Source organism: Paralichthys olivaceus, chromosome 21 (assembly GCF_024713975.1).
Source record: "Paralichthys olivaceus isolate ysfri-2021 chromosome 21, ASM2471397v2, whole genome shotgun sequence".
Lineage (NCBI taxonomy): Eukaryota > Metazoa > Chordata > Actinopteri > Pleuronectiformes > Paralichthyidae > Paralichthys > Paralichthys olivaceus.
Genome location: NC_091113.1, coordinates 2,853,599 through 2,873,084, shown reverse-complemented (window position 1 = coordinate 2,873,084; position 19,486 = coordinate 2,853,599). Strand labels below are relative to the sequence as shown.

Below are 19,486 nucleotides of genomic sequence, written 5' to 3'. Positions count from 1 at the left end.
CGCTGAGGCAAAATCCTCAATGAACAACAGTTACTAAAAATAGACAATTAAAAGGAGACAGAAAAGGGAAGTAGATAATAATAACAAGACTTATAGATGAAGACATATCTTGAGTTTTTAGTAACCACAGTTTTACAGATTCAAAGGTAGTTTGCCGATACATCTTCTTTCTCCTTCATTGTAAACTGAATTTCTGTGTACTGTTTAAAGCCAGAGCTTGTTGTTCAGGCTGCAATTTAAGATTATTATCATTCTAAGTTAATATTTTTCTAATGATTTCCTTCACTGAGGTAAAACAAATAAATGTTCATCACTGTTTTCCACAGGTAAATGTTCGTTTTTTAAGGCTGAATTTATTTTATTTTTTTCTGCACAGATAAAAATTTCACAAAATTAGAAAATACAAAATCAAGTAGCTGAAAACTACTTTAGAGATTTAGAAATTAATCACATTTTTACACGTTTTTATTTGGTTTCTTTCTATAACGGTCACATTTTTACATACTTTATATTTATTTAATTTCTACTTTTGTTTGATTTGTTAAATTTACGATAAAAAATAATTTTTAAATTATTTATTATTATTTTTCCTTTAACGCACATACTTGCGCTGTGTACGCGATGACATCACTTGTGCGTACGGAGGCCCCGCCCCCTGCACGTCGCGGAGCGTTAGCGCTGAGTCGCACTCGAGCGGAGGAGAAGAAACGGAGGAAAACCAAGATGAGCGGCCGCGTGAGTGAACTCAAACCCCGACACTTAGACTCAGACACGAAAACCCAACAGGTGGGGAACTTGCGGATGTGGAACAGAACCGACCGGGGTCTGTTTTCAAGTCGTAAAGTGAGCCAGCGCAGAGGCAGCCTGTGTGGCAGGGACTACTTGTCATTCAAAAGTTGGTCCGCAGCCCGGAAGTAGAAACCTTGTGACCGGTCAGGCTGCAGCTAGCATCTTGTTTTTAGCTTCAAGTCAAATATCCGAACAGCTCAACGTGTCGTCAGCTGTGTCACCGACTTCTGTGTGCGAAGAAAACCCAGCTGAATGTTGTAAATGTTGCTTCAACTGTCTGAATCAATGGTGGCTCAGTGAGAGGAAGGAAGACAGTGTGAGCTAACAGCATGAAATGGCTAAACAAGAGGAAGAAGAGCAGATCGACAGGATCCTCTGTGTTTAAACCAGTGTCACGGATTCAGCAGCTTTTACTTCATGAAGGTTGTTGAAGCTGCAACTAAAGATTATTATCAGTTTATTGTTCTATTGATTTTGTTAAAGGTCCAGCGATTAATTGTTGCTCCAACTTGTCAAATATAATTTTCTTTGTCATTAATGGCAGCAAACTGGACAACGTAAGGTTTTACACGGATACGAATTTTAAATTTATATTTAATTGATCATAAACTGAACAACTAATAGAGAATGTAATGTGTTAATCTATAATTTAAGCAGTCATTATCTGCAGCTCCAGTTTGGATACTGTGTCTATAGATATTTCTTCCTCAGTGAAGTCAATGTTTGCATTATTTTCTCTGCTATCTTTTCAGATTATGCAAGCGGCTCGATGCCCAACGGACGAACTGTCGTTGACCAACTGTGCCGTCATCAATGAGAAGGAACCACAGTTTGAACAGTGAGTGGGGTTTCCTCCTGTTGTTTCTAACAGTAACCATGGCAACCTTTATTCAGCTTTTATTTGTGATCGGTGGGGAACTGCTCGATGCATGTTTTAGTAAATTCAACCTGTTAAATAAGGAAAACAAATAATGGAGATGCATCTCACGGTTCTCATCACCAGGCGGCGTTGTTGTCATGGAACCAGAAGCGATGTGATTGAAGGTTTACCATATCTTAGATCAAGAGTTATCTTTGAGCTGATGTAATTTCCTACTTGTTGCACATCACCTCAAGGAAAGTAGCTTTATTATTCCCAGATGTGCGAGAAACATTCTAATAATGAAAGTGACAGAGATCTCAGAGGATGGACGTGATGAAGAAAGATCCACTCAGGATTATTTTATGTTAAACTGTAACAACTTGTTCTGTACTACTCTTAATTCATTTCCTTTTGTCTCTTGATCATCTCAACGCAGACACGTGACTGTGCGCAATTTAAACCACAAGTTTGTGTTCACCTTGAAGAAGCATCCGAGTGTGAACTCCGGGACCATCGGCTTCAGTCTGCCGCAGGTTGGGTTCATCGTTTCAGTGAACGAATGCAAACCTTTATGATTTTCTGACACTTAAACCTTTGAGCTTTCTTGCTTTGTTGTCTGTGGATTCTCTGCATGGACCTCTGTGTTTGTCTGAATCTGTCTGTTACTGCTTTCTCCTCTTTCACTTTGCCTCTCTCTCTCTGCCTGCTCTGCCTCCGTCTATAAACTTGGCAACCACAACAGCACACAGGTACGACTGCAACCTCCTCAACACGGTCTTATTTTACACCAGGAATTCATTTGATAATAATGATTGATTGATCACCGTCTCAGAAAGCACAGCTTGTGTATGAGATGGTCAAAGACATGTAAACTACAGCTCTGAGTTCTGTTATTCCAATTTAGAGAAATGCTGTGAAATAAGACCCAAACTGCAGAGGAGCGTTGCACTGATGTCTCCGTGAAATGTTTAATTATATGTTTTTTGTGCTTGTAGTTGTCCTTTGTCTGATATCTTCCCCTAAACGAAGTGGTCACAGAGTGTTTCTTCCTTTTTCAATAATGAGTCGTAACACAAAGGGAATAATAAGACGTGGTTTTAAATCAGTCACTTTCTCTATTTTCCTTACAGAGAAAATGGGCAGGCCTATCGATCGGACAAGAGGTTGAAGGTAAGGTTCATTTTTGCAGCTTGAGATTTCCTCAATTTTTTCCAACTAAAATGGGACTACACTGACAGGTCGGCAAAAAAGAGAGATTTTGAGATTTGAGAGCGTTTGGCGATAAGAGCCAACGCTTGTATCTCTGTGCCTTTTGATTGAAAAACACCACAGTGGAAACATTAGAGCCTCTGACATCAAACTCAGCCCTCAGACTCTGAAGGGTTCATGGAACTTACATGTGACAGATTTTAAAAGCCAGAGTCTTTATCGCTGCCAGAAAAACATCAGACTCTGCAGACTTCTGATGGCAGCGTCCTGCAGAATACTAATCATACTTGCTGTTCGGGGGGGGGGGTTTGCTATTGTTCAGGTGTCGTGAGATGATTTACTCGGCAGAGAGAGATGTTTTAAACAATATGGTTGGGAGGGTGTCTCCGCACATCTGCCACAGCTGGCCTGCATCCAGAGAAAGGCCTGTTCGCTCCCTCAGGCCACAGTGATTGGTTCTATTATGAGACTGTCTACATATCAGGGCTGAATCAAATATAAAAAATGCATAACATGATCGAAGGCATGTGATGATCTCCCCGGGCCCTTGCGTGACGTCACCACTCTCGAAGCCTCCCAAAGACACCCATTATAAAATCCAATAATTGTATAATGAGTTGTAGAATCAGCTGCTTCCCCCAAGTGACCACATAACTGTGTTAAATTAGCTTTAATTTAACTTTAACACATATACAAAGGGAATATCATGTCACATTGTTTTTCAAACATAGTGCGACATGGTCACTGTGTGGAAAATGTCATCAGAAATCATCCAGGTCATTGAGAGATGCTGTTGTCTAAACTGTAAACTTCACACCCTGTCCTTCTTTTTCCTCCACCTGCAGTAACAAACTACAAGTTTGACAAGTCCAGACAGTGTATAAGCAGCATGACGGTGGAGATAGACTTCCTGCAGAAGAAGAGCGTGGACAGCAACCCGTACGACTCCGACAAGATGGCTACCGAATTCATCCAGCACTTCAACAACCAGGCTTTCTGTGTTGGCCAGCAGGTGCTCAGGGCTTTAAGGGGTTAATATTTACCTCCAAGTTTAATTTAGTGGAATCAAAGACTTCCAGATCTTTACCTGTGAAAGTGTCCTTTTCATAATAAAACCATCAGAGAAAATATCTGTTCACAGTAGAAGCACAAACATTTTCAGGTTCATTCATTTAGATTTTTTAAAATTGAAGTTTGTTAATCTCTTTCCTGTCCTAATCTTCTTTCTCTAGCTGGGCTTTAGTTTCTGTGACAAGCTGTTTGGCTTGGTGATAAAAGATATTGAGGCCATGGACCCCAGCGTCCTGAGGGGAGAACAAGCCAGTGGCAAGAAACCGAAGGTATCAGGAGAATAATCTGTCGTGATGTTCACACTCCTCCGTTCTGTAGCATCACAGGTTTTTTAATTTACAGCATGAAAGTCGTTCATTTTAATTAACACAATTTATTTAAAAACCTTGTGTCTTTCCTCAGATTGAGATTGGTTTGTTGCTGGGAAACAGTCAGGTGATTTTTGAAAAGTCAGAGAGCTCATCCATGACTCTGATTGGTGAGTTCTGGAACAATTTGCCTTTTTTCAAAAATGTAGAGAGAGTGTGACGTGAAAACAAAATGGTGCAATGTGTACGTTTCTCCAGGAGGGGGTGCACTCTGACCACAAGAGTCTGACTGAATAGTTCACACAGACAATTCAGAAATCTTGTATTTATGTATTTTAAATGTAAACGTACAGGCCGAGCATCATCTTGATCTTAATATTTGAGGACGTCATGTAAGAGTGGCACGTCTCTTACTTTCGTTACTGAGACAGAAATGAATGAAAGGCCTCAGATGTGACTCAATAGAGGAAACAGGAAACAGAAAAAGATCCAAGAGAAGTGAGAGTTGTATCAGACACTGAACACTTTCTATTTATTTATACATAGTGTGATATACGACTGTCGATGGGGTGGCACGTTTTAAGAGGAAATGACCGAAACCGTTTTATCATTAATAAAACAACTGATATTGATTGTTAAACAACTGGAGTGTTTTTCTTTCTGTCTTCTGTTTAATGCGTCACAGTAACTTACTATACAACAACTTTAGTCGTGTCACCTTGTAACTTTGGTAACTTACAGCTTCTTACTTAACTGAACATTAACTTTACTGGTGTTTGTTTGAATCTATTCGGGGATTTGCATCAAAGGAAAGTAGGACTTTGGTTTCAAATTTATATTCACTTAATGTTTTTTGTGTCCTCCCTCCAGGGAAAGCCAAAACCCGAGAGTCTCGCCAGTCCATCATCAGCCCGGACTGGAATTTTGAGAAGATGGGTATTGGCGGCCTTGACAAGGAGTTCTCTGACATCTTCCGCAGAGCCTTCGCCTCCCGAGTCTTCCCTACAGACATAGTCGAACAGATGGGTGAGTCCCCCTCCCCTACTTCTTTCTGTCTATCTCGCCATCACTTATTCATTTGTTTACGTCCCGTTCTTCCACATTTTGCACAGTTTTGCTGCAAGTCATCTGTACAATGAGGACATTTTCATTCTCACGTTTTCATCAAGTTTAATTATTCCAGGAACTCTGTTAAACAAAACAAGAATAAAACACAATCTAATCAAAACGTCCCTTTTAATCAAGTGGAATTTGATAAGTGATGTTTAAAGCTGAAGTAAGCAGGATTGAATCCATGATGGTGAACTGATTAGTAATTACTGCCAAAGATAATCACTGTTTTTACTTTATTGTTCAGCTTGTGTTTAATCCGTAAATCAACATCAGTGCAAACAAAACTTCATTAATTCCTTTGAGAAATGTCTCAGCAAAACTGAGAATCGGTAATTAGCAGGCACAGCAGCGTTTTTCTGTGGTGCCTCGACCGTGACTAAAAACTCTGGCATCCCCTGACAGTGATCCCTGCGCACACTCATTAATGGATCTTTGACAGCTGTCAGATTATGATGATTCACTCTTCAAAGAGCAGCAGTTCATTTCTAATGAAAGCCATCAGCACATAAAACCTCCCTTCCCTTACTCATGCGCACACAGTCACATCAGTTCTAATCCTCGATCGAGACGTCTTGTGAAAACCTGTTGTAACAACATCTGAGCTTGGCAAATGCGCACGTTACTTTAATTTGGCGCGCTCACACGCTCCGTGACCACACTGCCCCGGGGCCTATGGCAGTGTCCGGCGGTGTGCGAGCTGACCTTTAGCCTGGTGGTTGTGTGCAGGAGTTGGCCTTTGGCTGCGGCCAGCTGGCGGCTGTAATGAGATGGCATGCTGTGATAGAGCATCCAGCTAAAGGTAAAGCCGTAATTGGCAGGCGTGGGGAGCGGAGGGAGCGCAGGTGCTGACAGACAGGCCGTGTGCATGTGCATGTTGCGCATTTTGTGTGTGCGTTGGACCAAAAATTTGAAAGTTTCACCTTGTCTCCCCTTTGCTCCTGGAGAGGTGAAGCAGACAGACAGACAGAAGCTCTGATACTTTCGCTCCCAAACCCCGACACAAACACATCACTTCTCCACCCCCACCTGTCATCCCGGCTGCTTTTCCTTCAGCGGGCCCAAATGGCAGCTCAGATGGTTATCAGGGGCCTCTCATTTAGTCTGGGCTAAATGTCATGAGGCAGGTGCAAAAGGCCACTAAAAGACCTGCACTGTAAACGTGGTTGAGTCACAGTGTCCACATTTGATCTTTATGGAGACAGAATAAAACTATGGAAATCAGAAGTGATGCGAAGTGTCGTCAGTCTTCTGTTATCCACTCTTAACTTCTCTGCCTGAGTGATATACAGGTGAGCCATTGAGAACTGGCTGATATGAGACAGCGTCCCTGCGCTCGCATCAGACCGGGGACATTTGCTGCGCTTCGTTCCCCGACTCTTTACCATCGTCTGACGCCTTGCACCATTTCTCTGCTGTTGTTTTTATTATGAAGTTGTAATTTATTAGAACAATCACAAAGCAATCATCGAAGCCGCTTGTTATTGATCGCACACAATAAAACCTCGGAGTCTTTCTGTAGCTCGAGGAAAATATTGATCCAAAAAAATACTGAAACAAGAAAATAAACATGTGTGATATCGAAGTTAACGTTAAGCTGCTGTGACATGTTATTAAACAACTAGTAGCAATAAAACTTGATCAAACATTTTTGAATCATTAGATTAAAAGTTCTCACTTTCAGTTCTTCCTGAGAACTGCTGGGGTTTCATGATGAGTGGAAACATTTGCTGCTCCTGTGCTCAGTTTCTCTCCCTCGATTGCGTGTCTGTCTCCAGGCTGTAAGCATGTGAAGGGAATCCTGCTGTACGGACCCCCAGGCTGCGGTAAAACCCTGATGGCACGACAGATTGGCAAGATGCTGAAGGCCCGGGAGCCGAAGATAGTCAACGGCCCCGAGATCCTCAACAAGTACGTCGGGGAGTCTGAGGCCAACGTCAGGAAGCTGTTTGCAGACGCTGAGGAGGAACAGAAGAGGGTAAGGACCATACCCGTTACAGTTTATCGTTACATGAGTCTTTATCCAGGTTTCTACTGCAATCAATCTTTAATTATAAGAAATAAAAATAAAGAATGTTGACAAACAGTCCGGTGTAATTAGAGCTTCCATATATATGTTACCTGTGTTTCTAACGAAGCTGAACGTTTTATCTGTAACTAAAAGCAACACTAAGTCTGTGTTCTGTAATTATCTCTATGGAATACAGAGAAGCATTTCATCAATGACAACAAAAAGAAAACTCATTTCTCCAGGAGTGGAGAGATCTGTCCTTTAAGCAGACGTTGCTACTGTGTGTGTGTGAGTGTGTGTGTGAGTGTGTGTGTGAGTGTGTGTGTGTGAGTGTGAGTGTGTGTGTGTGTCAGTTATTCATTGAAACCCAGAAGTGATGGGTTTGGATGGTGAGACACTAGCGTCGAGCCTCACTCTTCACCACCTAATGAGGGGCTGGGTTGTCTTTGACCTCCTATTAGACCTCCCTAACAACACACACACACACACACACACACACACACTCTCCGTCCAGTGTGTAATAAGGACAGCTCCACACCTGCTTTAAATGCTACGTCTGAGACTGACAGGACTGTAGATGGAGAGATAACCCCCCACCCTGCAGCTCTCTTACTTTTTCCATCTGTCTCTCTGTCGTCGGTCACTTCTGATTTTTCAGTCAGTATGAAAACAATACTGTTATCTGTCAAACTGAATTTCTTTTTATTTCTTACACCTGCAGTCACAAAGTTTTGCTCAGCACTGGCATCGTGTATCTCGCTGCCACTGTAAGAACATAATAATCAGACACACAGTAGGTGTTTCACAAATTCAGCATTATCATCCTCCTCCTCCTCGTGTCTCTCTGCCGAGCAGCTCGGTGCCAACAGCGGCCTCCACATCATCATCTTTGATGAGATCGATGCGATCTGTAAGCAGCGTGGCAGCATGGCCGGCAGCACGGGCGTCCACGACACCGTGGTCAACCAGCTGTTGTCCAAGATCGACGGAGTGGAGCAGCTCAACAACATCCTGGTCATAGGTGCTCAATTCACACACACTAAGATACATTTACCCTTAAAAACTCAAACTCTCCCATGTCATCTCTGAACATCTGCGCTTATCTCCTCTGTCTCATTCATCTTCTTCACTCTGGTTTCCCTTCTTTCTCTCGATCTGTCCATCTGTCCCTGCCTCAGGGATGACCAACAGGCCGGACCTGATAGACGAGGCCTTGTTGAGGCCAGGAAGACTGGAGGTCAAGATGGAGATTGGTGAGAAAAGAACCACAGTTGCAAGATGGCAGCTCCTGTATCCGGAATGTTTTAGTTTCATTTTCTTTATTTACAGTCTACGATCTAGACAGGCAACATGAATGCTTTATATTCTCTTCTCTTTCAAACATCCATTCAAGTAAAATTACCTGAATTGACAATAATTTAAGTTGTAAACATATAAATCACACTTTTAAATTCTGTATGATCTATATCTACGTTATCGTCCTCTGTCAGGGTTACCGGATGAAAAGGGCCGAATTCAGATCCTACACATCCACACAGCGAAGATGCGTCAGTACGACCTGCTGGCCGTCGACGTGGACGTTAAGGAGCTGGCCGTGGAGACCAAGAACTACAGTGGCGCTGAACTGGAGGGTCTCGTCAGGGCTGCGCAGTCCACTGCCATGAACAGACACATCAGGGTCAGAATCCTCCAGAGACATTTTGTGTATTATGACTCACATAAATACTTTGTTTAATTTATGTCCATGTTTTTAAGGACCGACATGAATGGTGTCCTTTAACGGACGGTTTGAGGGTTGATACTCGGTTTTAGGGTTAGAATTAAGTATTTAGTCTTGGTTAAGGTAAGGGGCTGGGGAATGCATTATGCCAATGAAGGGAGATGTAGAAACGTGTGTGTTTTATTAGAAGCATAGTCTCAAATCAACACAACTCGGCAGCGCACACAGATAATGTGAAGTTCTCACACACACACACACACACTCACACACAGCTGCAGATATTATAGGGTGATGATGAATAACAGACAAGGGGCCTTACACATGTCTGATGGCTGTGACGTTTTTCTTCACTCCTCTGAGCACTTATTCTTCCCTGCCTCCTTCTCTCTGTTTGACCTTTCTGCTCCGAGGGAGCACGTTGTCTCCTGACACACTATCGTCTGCACACTCGATCTGAATGAGCGATACTTCATGTAATGGATTTCACGTGTGGGGGGCCCAGAGTTTATCAAGTCATGAATATGACCCATTATTTGCCTCATGTGTTTAGGCCAGTAACACTGTGGAGGTGAACATCGAGACGGCGGAGAGGCTGCAGGTCAGCAGGCTGGACTTCATGGCGTCGCTGGAAAATGACATCAAACCTGTAAGTTTCTCTACATTTTTTGTTTTGTTAAAATATGAATCTTAATATGAAAACAATGTCCCTTTATTAGAGCAAGTTCAAAGATAATAAGCTCCAACTTTTCCTCATTTCTACTGTCCTACACCAACTTTTTGAAAATATCAAACACACAAAAATCATAAAAAAGAGATTACATACACAGCATGTATATATTCATAAAGTAGGTTAGTTAGTAAGTTAGAAGTTTGTGTTTACCAGGGTGACAGGTTTCCATCACTGTCAATCACAGAACGGGGCATTAAACAAAATAAACCAGAACAAATGACATAAACAATATATCTTCCTCTCCTCCAGGCGTTCGGTACCAACCAGGAGGACTATGCCAGCTACATCATGAACGGTATCATCCGCTGGGGTGACCCGGTGTCGGCGGTGTTGGAAGACGGGGAGCTGCTCGTACAGCAAACGAAAAACAGCGACCGCACGCCCCTTGTCTCCGTGCTCCTGGAAGGTAGAACGCATGAACATGAGCACACAATTCCCAGTGAATGTTCAGCAATTTAACGCAAAAGATATGAACTGCGGTTTTATTTGTGATCGCTCACGTCCATCAGGTCCACCTAACAGCGGTAAAACGGCGCTGGCAGCTAAGATTTCTGAAGAATCCCAGTTCCCCTTTATCAAGATTTGCTCCCCCGACAAGATGATCGGACACTCCGAGATCGCCAAATGCCAAGCCATCAAAAAGGTGACACTCAACACCTGTAACAAAGGTTTAGAAAAGTTCAGGGGTTGTTTCCAAAAGGGGCAGTCGTGAAAAAGGCCACTCCTCACTGCTTTCTGGCCCGACTGCATTATTATGACGCACATGGATGAATACTCAGTTAACCTTTTATTTTTTTTGTCTGTGATAGATATTTGAAGATGCCTACAAATCCCAGCTGAGCTGTGTGGTTGTGGACGACATTGAACGCTTGTTGGGTAAGTGTATAAACACATTTCATGTAATCTAAAGTCTTGTTTCTGTCCTGATGGAAAGGAATGATTTATCGATGTCTGTGTCATCAGACTATGTCCCAATCGGTCCTCGTTTCTCCAACCTGGTGTTACAAGCTCTGCTGGTGCTGCTGAAGAAACCTCCTCCAAAGGTAATAAACTCTTATTTTCTACTCTCTGTGGCGCTGCTAGTCCTCAGGTGGCAGAAAGAGGGCAGCAGATCATGTGGATGCCAACGCAGAGTCCTGTGAGGAATTGTTGGAGGTCTCCGGCTGCGACTGGCATGTGTGAGCGACTGTGTGTGAGTGTACGGTTATTAGCCAGTGTTTTGGTCCAGGCCCGTTGTGCTCCGAGTGAATGGTGGTGGTAGAGACCCATTTCTCATAGTCTCTTTGGTTGTAGCTTGTGTGTGTCTGTTGTTGATGGGTTTGTGAATGAGAGTATAGCTCACTATATGGCTGCATGTGCATGAGAAGTGGCGCGGGGCCTGGTGTTGAATGCCTGGCTGCAGTGCTCCTCTGGGGTTGTAAAGCGCTGGGCCCAGCGGGGTGCCTGGGGCCAGGGGAGGCCAGGGGGACACGGAGGAGAATGGGCTCTGTGAGAGAGCCAGGACCTGGCAGCACCACCGCCTGTGTGGCACCTCATCTGCATGCAGCATCACAACCCCCCACGCCATGGGGGGGCAGCCAGCAGCCATAATCCCCCTGTCTTCTCGCCACTCCTCTGCCTCTCCTCCTCCGTCGTCGTCTTCTCCTGGTCCAGCTCATCGGCTTAGTGGAGCCAGAATTCTTTTGCTTCTCCTCTTTCTTCTCTGCTCGTATTTGTCTTCTCTTCTGTTGTTGTCTTTTCTCTCCTGATTCCGTCTCTTTCCTCTCTCTCTTCCCTTCTTTTCTTCGTGATGTGCTTCACCGTGGCTGAGATAGATACAGAGAATCCACAAGCGGTGCATTCTATCATATTGCACCCTCACCTTTGCAATAACTGTGTGATGGCAACACACAAGGTTGTGTGAAGAATTTTTTAAACTAGTCTATGAGCGACGATGAAACTGACACCGCTGGACGGTGAAGAAAGTCTCTCCAGGACTGTTCTCACCTGGTAAACCATCTTTTTTTAAACTAAAAAAAAGTATTAAAACAACAAGGTGCAGTTCTGTCCGCCTCCTCGTTGCCACAGGGTATTTGAAGTGTTTGTGATATATGGTTGTTTCATGGAGCTACCACCATTTCTTTTATTGTCATTATGGTTCTTTATTCTCTTGAAGCCATTTTCCCACTTGTAGGTCTTCAGTGTAGTTCTGTTGAACTCCAGGTTTCTTTCTTTTATGATTTGATGTGAAGATTTGATGCTTCTCTCCTCCGTTCTTTCATGTGTACTTTCTTTCTTCCCTGTATCATACAGATAAAATGTTTGAATCACACAACAAACTAGACTCTCCTTTTGTCTGGAGTCATGATTGGAGGACAGTGTTCTTTGTTTGCATTGTAATGTTGTTTGTAAGAAGTTGTTCTCTTGTTTGAGTCGTGTCTTTCTCCCTTGCAACATGTCAGTCCATGACGGTAAACAACAGAACTCTGCTGGCATAGAAACCAGTTCACGTTGACCCTTGAGGAAAGAACAGCTGAAGAATATGAATGAATGAATAAATTAATAAATGTATGAATGAATCTGCTTCTCTTTCAGGGCCGTAAGCTGCTGATCATTGGCACCACGAGTCGTAAAGACGTCCTCCAGGAAATGGAGATGTTAGATGCCTTCAGCACCACCATCCACATTCCCAACATCTCGAGTGGAGAGCAGCTGGTCGAGGCCCTGGAGGTAACAAGACACATTGTTCACACACCAAAACAGAAGCAGGCACAAAACACACTGACACGTGCTCAAGCTAAATACTTGTTCAGACCAGTTTCAATGCTTTTTAATTTACAATTTCTAAATCGCATTTCTCAATTCAATTCTCTCTTTGCCCTCTCGACTCAGCTGCTGGGCAGTTTCCAGGAGAAGGAGCGGGCCATCATAGCGAAAGCTGTGATGTACCACAGTCTGTGGATCGGCATTAAAAAGCTGCTCATGCTGATTGAAATGTCCGTGCAGGTGAGAAAGAGACACTTTCTTTGCATTTCTATGTTTCATCTGTGTTTCCTCTGATGGTTATTGTTGTTCTGCTCGTCCGCAACTTTCACTCAAAATGAAACGTTATTAAAAAGCAGATTGTGCTGCTAATATGCTAAATTTAGATGGTGAACATGGTGTATATTATTGTAATATATTAGCATGTTAGCTCAGAGCGCTGTGCGTCTGTAAAATAATCACATTTACAGGCTCTAAGATGTTTTCATGATAAATCGAATGTGGTTTCCGATGATAGAAAGTCAAAGTGACACGGGTGTATGTGAAATGTGAAAAGCAAGGCTCACTCATCACTTCACTTTCTTTCTTTTTTTCCATTTTGAACACAACTTCCAAATTGGCTCAGCCCGTGTTATTGTTTTTCTAATAGTGTGGTCTGAGCTCGGGAGGCCCGTCCCTCCTCTTCCTCTACATCTCGCCATCAATCTCAGCAGTCAACAGAATCTGTCTCTCGGGCACCGAACGCTGTCGTAGATCGACGGGAATGAAAAACTGTGCGGCTTTGCTGTTGATTTGTTGTGTTGCGGTCCAACACTCTTATAGTTATGAACCCACGTTTTCTACATAGTATTCCAAATGACGTTAATGTGTTCTGAATCACACTTCCTGGTTTCAGCTTACTCACAATTTACATCAGTCATCCAATGGGCCAACAGATGAGACAGGCGAAAGAAAATCCATCTGAGTATGGAAACAAAAGTCAAAACATAGGATACCAACTCATAACAGATTCTTGGCTTCTTTTCAATGGACCCGGACTACGTATAGAAATAAGTACAGTTGTTTCATTCACTTTTTTAAAGTGGCCTTTCTGGGTTTTGTGGTTTGGCAGATTAAATATATATTTCAGTGCATTTTTCACAATTGAACTTTGGTTTAGTCATTTCTGTTTGTACCCAAATTAAATGAAGCCCTTGAATCCTTCAGAATTAAAAGGTGTTTATAGAGACAAATAGATTAGAGGTATAATATGAAACAACTCTTGTTTAAAATGTCTGAACGTTTCTAGACATATTTATTATGTTTGCTGACTCGTGTACGTACATTATCCAAAATCTCTCCTACAATGTTTAACCCCAGAGAAACACTTTAATCCAAACAGGAAGTTTGATTTCACCTTTTAATTGCGTCATATCCACTTTCCTCGCCTACAAAACACTGATTCAACAAACTGGTGACAGGAAGTCGACCAAAGTTTCTCTTTAAGACCAAGACTGTACAGTGCAGAAGGAAAATGGACGAGATTTTGTGTCTTTGGAATCGAGATGGATTGTTTTTCGTTTTCTCATGCAAAGATATTGTTGGTTTTGGTTTGTTAATAATAATTTTTGGCCTGAAGCTGCAGTCGTATCAATCTTCACCTGGTGAAATTGACTGGCATTGTGGCCAGAAGCACAGCGGGCAGGAAATGGCATGGGTAGACATGTAAATATAAAATCATGGTGAGTGTTGCTACGAGGCCAAACAGTCCACAAAATTGCAAATGGTCACAAACATCTGTCACTGTCCTGCAGCCGAAACAGAATCATTTCTCTTCTGCTGCTTGTGTTTCACCGTACAAGTATATTAAGAAACCGTGTCTCCTAAAGAAGAGGTCTGTCCCACCTCATCTGTCAAACTGTCGAGGTTTGCAGTTTTCACATTCGGTCAGATTGAGGTCTGCGTGAGGTAAAATCCATCCTGTCCAGAAAGTGGGATTAATGTGTGCGGAGGCTTGGTCACATAGCGGAGCCACGTGAGCTAAGGGCTAACATGCTAGTAATGAGTCACCCTGTCCCAAAAGTGAAGCCAATACGTGAGTTCCTGAAACACACATTCTCTCAAACGACCAGAAGATGGCGACTCCACTGAAAAGAACTTTCTCAACAGTACGAATTGAGGAGTTCACCAAAGTTGAGTTTGAACTCGAGCTGAATTTGCTTCGTGCTCGTGAATGAATCCACCGATCACAGTGATTCCACTGAAATGAACTGAGGCGGATTCAAAATTTTATGGTCTTAGTTGTGACCAGGTCTTTAGTTTTAGATTTTCCTCTGTGATGTCGTAAAAATTCTGTCTGCGAGTAGTGGAAACCGCTCTACTGTGGTTTGGCGTCTTAAAGGTTTTAAAAACATCCTGGCTCATGTTTCATTGTCTCCAAACTACACGTCCCTGCGAAAACACGCCACTGCGATGTTTAAAGTCTTTTTCCGGCGTGAGCGGGACCTCAACATCAGGGGAGCTCCGTCTTTGTTGCATCGATTGTTTTTAGTCTGTTTCTTCAGAACCCCCTCAATGTCGTGGAAACTTAAATGAATCTCATCTGAGGCCTGAGCGTAACGAACTTCCGACTGTTCCGTCGGAGCGGACGTTTCTCATTCGCTCCTCCCATCGCGGGATCTTTCTGTTTTGAAGCCCACGGTGGCGACTCCATGTGAAAACTCGGCTCCATCAGCTTCCACATCGTGTTCGGTTACTTGACAAAACAAGTCGCTGACTCTGCGGCAGGCAGCTGCAGAACCTAAATCTCACTCATTGCCTGGTGTTAATTTCTCCTCCTGACTGTGTCTGTGGTATGTTGATGATGTGTGCGGCCTGTTCGTTGGGCCTGGATGCTTTGTAATTGCTGTGGTATGCACAAATGTGGCCATGTTTTGCAACCTGCAGCCCCCACTCTCTCTCTCTCTCTCTCTCTCTCTCACACACACACACCCACACACACCCACACACCACCCAAAGAAGTATGTGTTTGCCGAGACATGCTGCAAACAGCCGCGCAACTCCGCACACACACATCCACAGTTACTCTTGTTTTCTCTCTGTCGTCTCTCCTCTCATTCCGATGTCTCCTCTCTGCTCTCACATCTTAGTTCTAGTAGCTACAGGCGCTTCCAGACGTTCTGTAAGTCATTGCACAGGTTGCCATTAATTTGACTTCCTCCTCCTTCTCCTCCTGTTTGTTCAAACTGAATCACAGACTCTTAAGACCCGCAGCTCTCTCAATGTGCTCTGACGTCTCAGCACCTTGTTCCTCGATAGTCGGTTAAACCAACGATTGTCCCAAAAGAAAATAAGACCTGTTGGGAAATGTGAGGTTATTTTCCCGTGTTTGTACTGAGAGGTGATGTGTTTGTCTTTTAGATGGATCCCGAGTACAGAGTGAGCAAGTTCCTGAGCCTGTTGAAGGATGAAGGAGCGTGAGTGTTGTTTTTATTTTTCTCTTTGTTTCTAACCCGATGAGATCAGCGGTGACACTGAACGCACCGTGTGCACCTCTGACACGTGTGTAGCAAAGAAATGAAAAACCGTTATCAGAAACGATTTTAAAACGTGCGTCCGTCACGTTTTAAAATCGTTATCAACGCGGCCTCTCTCATCCTCCAGACATTTCCCTGCTCTGTTCTCACGTGGACTCATGGGACAGTTCCCTGGCTTTTATTTAAGGAGCTGGCAGGAAATGTTTCAGAAAATGTCCGGAGCGACTGATTCTCACATGAAGCCCCTCTTGAGCATTCCAGGAAAATGTCCACAGTTCACTGCACGTCTGAAAGAAACTAACCTGTTGATTTTTGACTGATGAATAACGCACATTTTTTATTTTGTTCTTTTTCCTGCAGACTCCGTTCTGATAAGTTTGTTGCAAAGTGAACTCAGTGGATCCACAGTGAAAACGAAGCGTCCCTCAGTGGTAAGACCTGCACCAGGCTGCTCCGTCACATTTACCACTCACAGTTCCCCGGTTTAATTCAAATGTGTTTAGAATACAAACTGGAATTACCCAGACTTTGTGTTGTACTGTGAGACTAATTACCTAATGACTAATTGAATGACTAACCTGATTTACTTTAGTTTGAATAAACATGTAATTATTGTCCATGTGGTTAAGAGATTCTGAATCTCTGCTTGAGGACATTGTCTCTGACTGAAGATTCCTGCTGTAGGACGTAGTGTGTGGAGTCACAGTGAGCACAGAAAGTTTTAACCACACATCTGTGGCGGTGTCCACGGGGGGATTTTTCTATATGTCATTAGTTCTGTTCTTAAAGTTGCTATGAGACAGTTGTTTCCCGTCACGCCCTCAGAGACGTATGGTATAGTTGTACCTAAAAATAGGTCGGCGAGGCAGGTTCTCTCTTGTGGCAGCGCGTCTCCTTTGCCTGCCCGTCTCTTCTCACTTTTATTTGTCTCTCTTCACTCAGTTGCTGAGGAACGGAAGCCCGAGAGAGGCTGGCAGGAGGAAGCGAGCGAGGGCTAGACTCCCTCCTTCCTTCCTTCCTTCCTTCCTTCCCTCCCTCCCTCCCTTCTTCCCATCCCCGAAGCTCTGAGCACTTCTCTCTCTCTCTCTGCGCTGCAGCTTTCTGCAGCGGCAAATGACCGGGCGACCTCCTGTGATGATGTAAAATAAGAAAAATAAGTGGTGTTGGTTGCCTCTGTATATATTGTACTTCCCAAAGACTGTGCTGTGATGACTCCATTTTGATTTTATATATAAAAGAGTGAAGGCAAAAGAGGAGAAGCGGATATGCAAAAACACTAATGATAATACTGTTTATATAGGCTCTGTTCATTTGTATGCACAGACTTGTGATCTGATCATTCCGCAATATTGCTAATGTTTGCTGACGTTTATATTTTATGAATAAATTAATTCTGATACTAACAAGAAACTCAGCGGTTTCTGGAATAAATCTTGAAATCAAATGATTAAACTTTCTAAAGGGAAGTTGCCTCAGAGCAGAGGATCGTGCTGCTCGAAAGAAGTTGCAAATATTTGGTGTAACATCCACAAGAGAAGCCTCTTGAATTTAACCAATCAGACAAATATGTTGTGTCAGTGTCAGTTGCTCCTCCATCAAATGAAAATTGTGTTGTTACAGCGTGTGGTCGTCTTCTTTATATCTACATGAAATAAAAACGATGGATTGTTAATCGTTGGATTTGTGCCTTTTGGTAATGATGATGTCATTGGGTCCCCTCATCTCATTTCACATAATAACTCTTAAGAACTACTTTTTTTACATCTTCAATAATATTCCCTGTTAAAGGAGAGTTTAGAGTTTGTGTGCGTTTGTCTTTTAACACGGATCCTGTCAGGACCGGTAGACCTCATGGGGACCAAAGCTTTGGTCCTAATGAGGCTAAACTTCGGTTAAGATAAAGATTACGGGGAAGATGTGAATTGTGTTTAGGGTTTGGGATAATAAACTCAATGAATTGAAGTCAATGCTAATAACAACAGCTGTGCAAACCTCTGTGTGTTCTCATGGTTAAAATCTCCGAGAGGATGTAGATGCTTCTTTGTTGGACAATAAAAAATATATATAATACAATTTATAACTTGTTCTTTATATTCTCAATTTCTAAATAGAAGAGAAGTTCTGTGTGTGTGTGTGTGTGTGTGTGTGTGTGTGGAAAAAAAAAAGCACAGATAGACGGTTTTGTTCTTCAAATATATAATCTTAGCTCAGTCATACAGATATATACATTGTATAATAAATAATATTTATAAAAACATAACATTTACGATTATAAAATAAAAAGGGAATTATTCACTTTAAAACATTTGTACAAAACTTTGGATATAGCGGGGGTGGGGGGGGGGGGGCACGTATAGGGGGAGTGGGAGGGAGGGAGGGAGCACAGAGAGGTGGAGGGCTGCGTCGAAGATGACGCTAATGCTAAGCTATGTCACAAAGAGAGGACGGCCTGTACACACACACACACACACACACACACACACACACACGACTGGGTAACTTGTGTTTTCGTTGTTGAATATAATTAATAGGAAGCAGGTGGGACTGTCAGAACATGTTGTATGGAAACCTCAGAGTTTGTTCCACCATTGTGAAGAGCCAGCCTGTCCCGCTCATCCCTCCATCCATCCATCCATCCCTCCATCCATCCATCCACACACACATCCACATCTTGTATAACCGTCTTCAGCTTAACTGTTTTCAGAATCAGAAGTTGAGATTACTTTTTTTTTTTTTTCTGTGCGCCAAATATCACAACAATTTTCCTCAAGCGTTTTAAAAACCATTTCCTCTTGTTAAAAAAAAAGGCCGGGCCGACGTCCATGCCTCTGAAAATAACAAATCACTCTGAGGAAATTGCTCTGTATTGTTCTTCCAGTTTCTCCAAAACCGAAACAGCGAGGCCGAGGGTGTTTTTGTGGGGGTGCGCTGACAAGAATACAAGTTCATAAATCAGGCTTCTTAAGAACCTCAGATGTCTCGCTGAGGGGGGGGGAAATATGGAAGGAATGAAGGAAGGAAGGACGTGACAGCCAATCAGAACCCCGTCTGCACTCTGGTGTGCACATGTCATCACATGTCCCCCCCTTTTTTTTATTTTTTTTTATTACCGTGATAAAAGATTTGCCTAAAGTCTCAAAGTCGACCTTGATGATTGCACGAGCCTCAAAATAAAAAGATCTTTCCTCGTAAGCGTGACTCAAATTCAGCCGTGAACCAACCATTTGCTCGCTCGCACAATTCGAACGCTGTGTTTTCTTATTTGTTTTCGCCACAACGCCACAACACCACCCGACTAATGTGATGTTGCATCACGCTTGTGGAAATAACGATTTACAGGTCGATCGTGACCCGGGCCAGGAACAAAGTCGTTATTAGTGAAAACTTTTCTCACTAAAACAATGCTCAGATGTTTCCCA

The 19,486-nt window shown here is 43.0% G+C and overlaps 1 protein-coding gene across 5 annotated transcripts in view; it reads left to right on the top strand.

The window, feature by feature from the left end:
- The first annotated feature begins 598 nt into the window (after window positions 1–598).
- The window catches only part of LOC109645285 (vesicle-fusing ATPase-like), a 32,022-nt gene continuing 13,134 nt past the window's right edge, over window positions 599–19,486 (top strand). The window contains exons 1-22 of one of the 5 annotated variants that reach the window (XM_069517401.1): window positions 599–735; window positions 1,542–1,627; window positions 2,088–2,184; window positions 2,782–2,821; window positions 3,706–3,872; window positions 4,093–4,200; window positions 4,334–4,409; window positions 5,110–5,265; window positions 7,128–7,327; window positions 8,216–8,381; window positions 8,539–8,613; window positions 8,851–9,038; window positions 9,631–9,726; window positions 10,060–10,216; window positions 10,320–10,453; window positions 10,620–10,686; window positions 10,774–10,853; window positions 12,385–12,519; window positions 12,682–12,795; window positions 15,952–16,007; window positions 16,428–16,498; window positions 17,010–18,140. In XM_069517401.1, coding sequence (XP_069373502.1) covers window positions 622–735; window positions 1,542–1,627; window positions 2,088–2,184; window positions 2,782–2,821; window positions 3,706–3,872; window positions 4,093–4,200; window positions 4,334–4,409; window positions 5,110–5,265; window positions 7,128–7,327; window positions 8,216–8,381; window positions 8,539–8,613; window positions 8,851–9,038; window positions 9,631–9,726; window positions 10,060–10,216; window positions 10,320–10,453; window positions 10,620–10,686; window positions 10,774–10,853; window positions 12,385–12,519; window positions 12,682–12,795; window positions 15,952–16,007; window positions 16,428–16,458 — 2,343 coding nt within the window. In that variant the 5' untranslated portion in view covers window positions 599–621 and the 3' untranslated portion in view covers window positions 16,459–16,498; window positions 17,010–18,140. Of the gene's footprint in view, window positions 1,213–1,541; window positions 1,628–2,087; window positions 2,185–2,781; window positions 2,822–3,705; window positions 3,873–4,092; window positions 4,201–4,333; window positions 4,410–5,109; window positions 5,266–7,127; window positions 7,328–8,215; window positions 8,382–8,538; window positions 8,614–8,850; window positions 9,039–9,630; window positions 9,727–10,059; window positions 10,217–10,319; window positions 10,454–10,619; window positions 10,687–10,773; window positions 10,854–12,384; window positions 12,520–12,681; window positions 12,796–15,951; window positions 16,008–16,427; window positions 16,499–17,009; window positions 18,141–19,486 lie in introns of those variants that run through there. The other 4 variants (XM_069517404.1, XM_069517399.1, XM_069517402.1 and 1 more) reach the window with 4 other exon arrangements.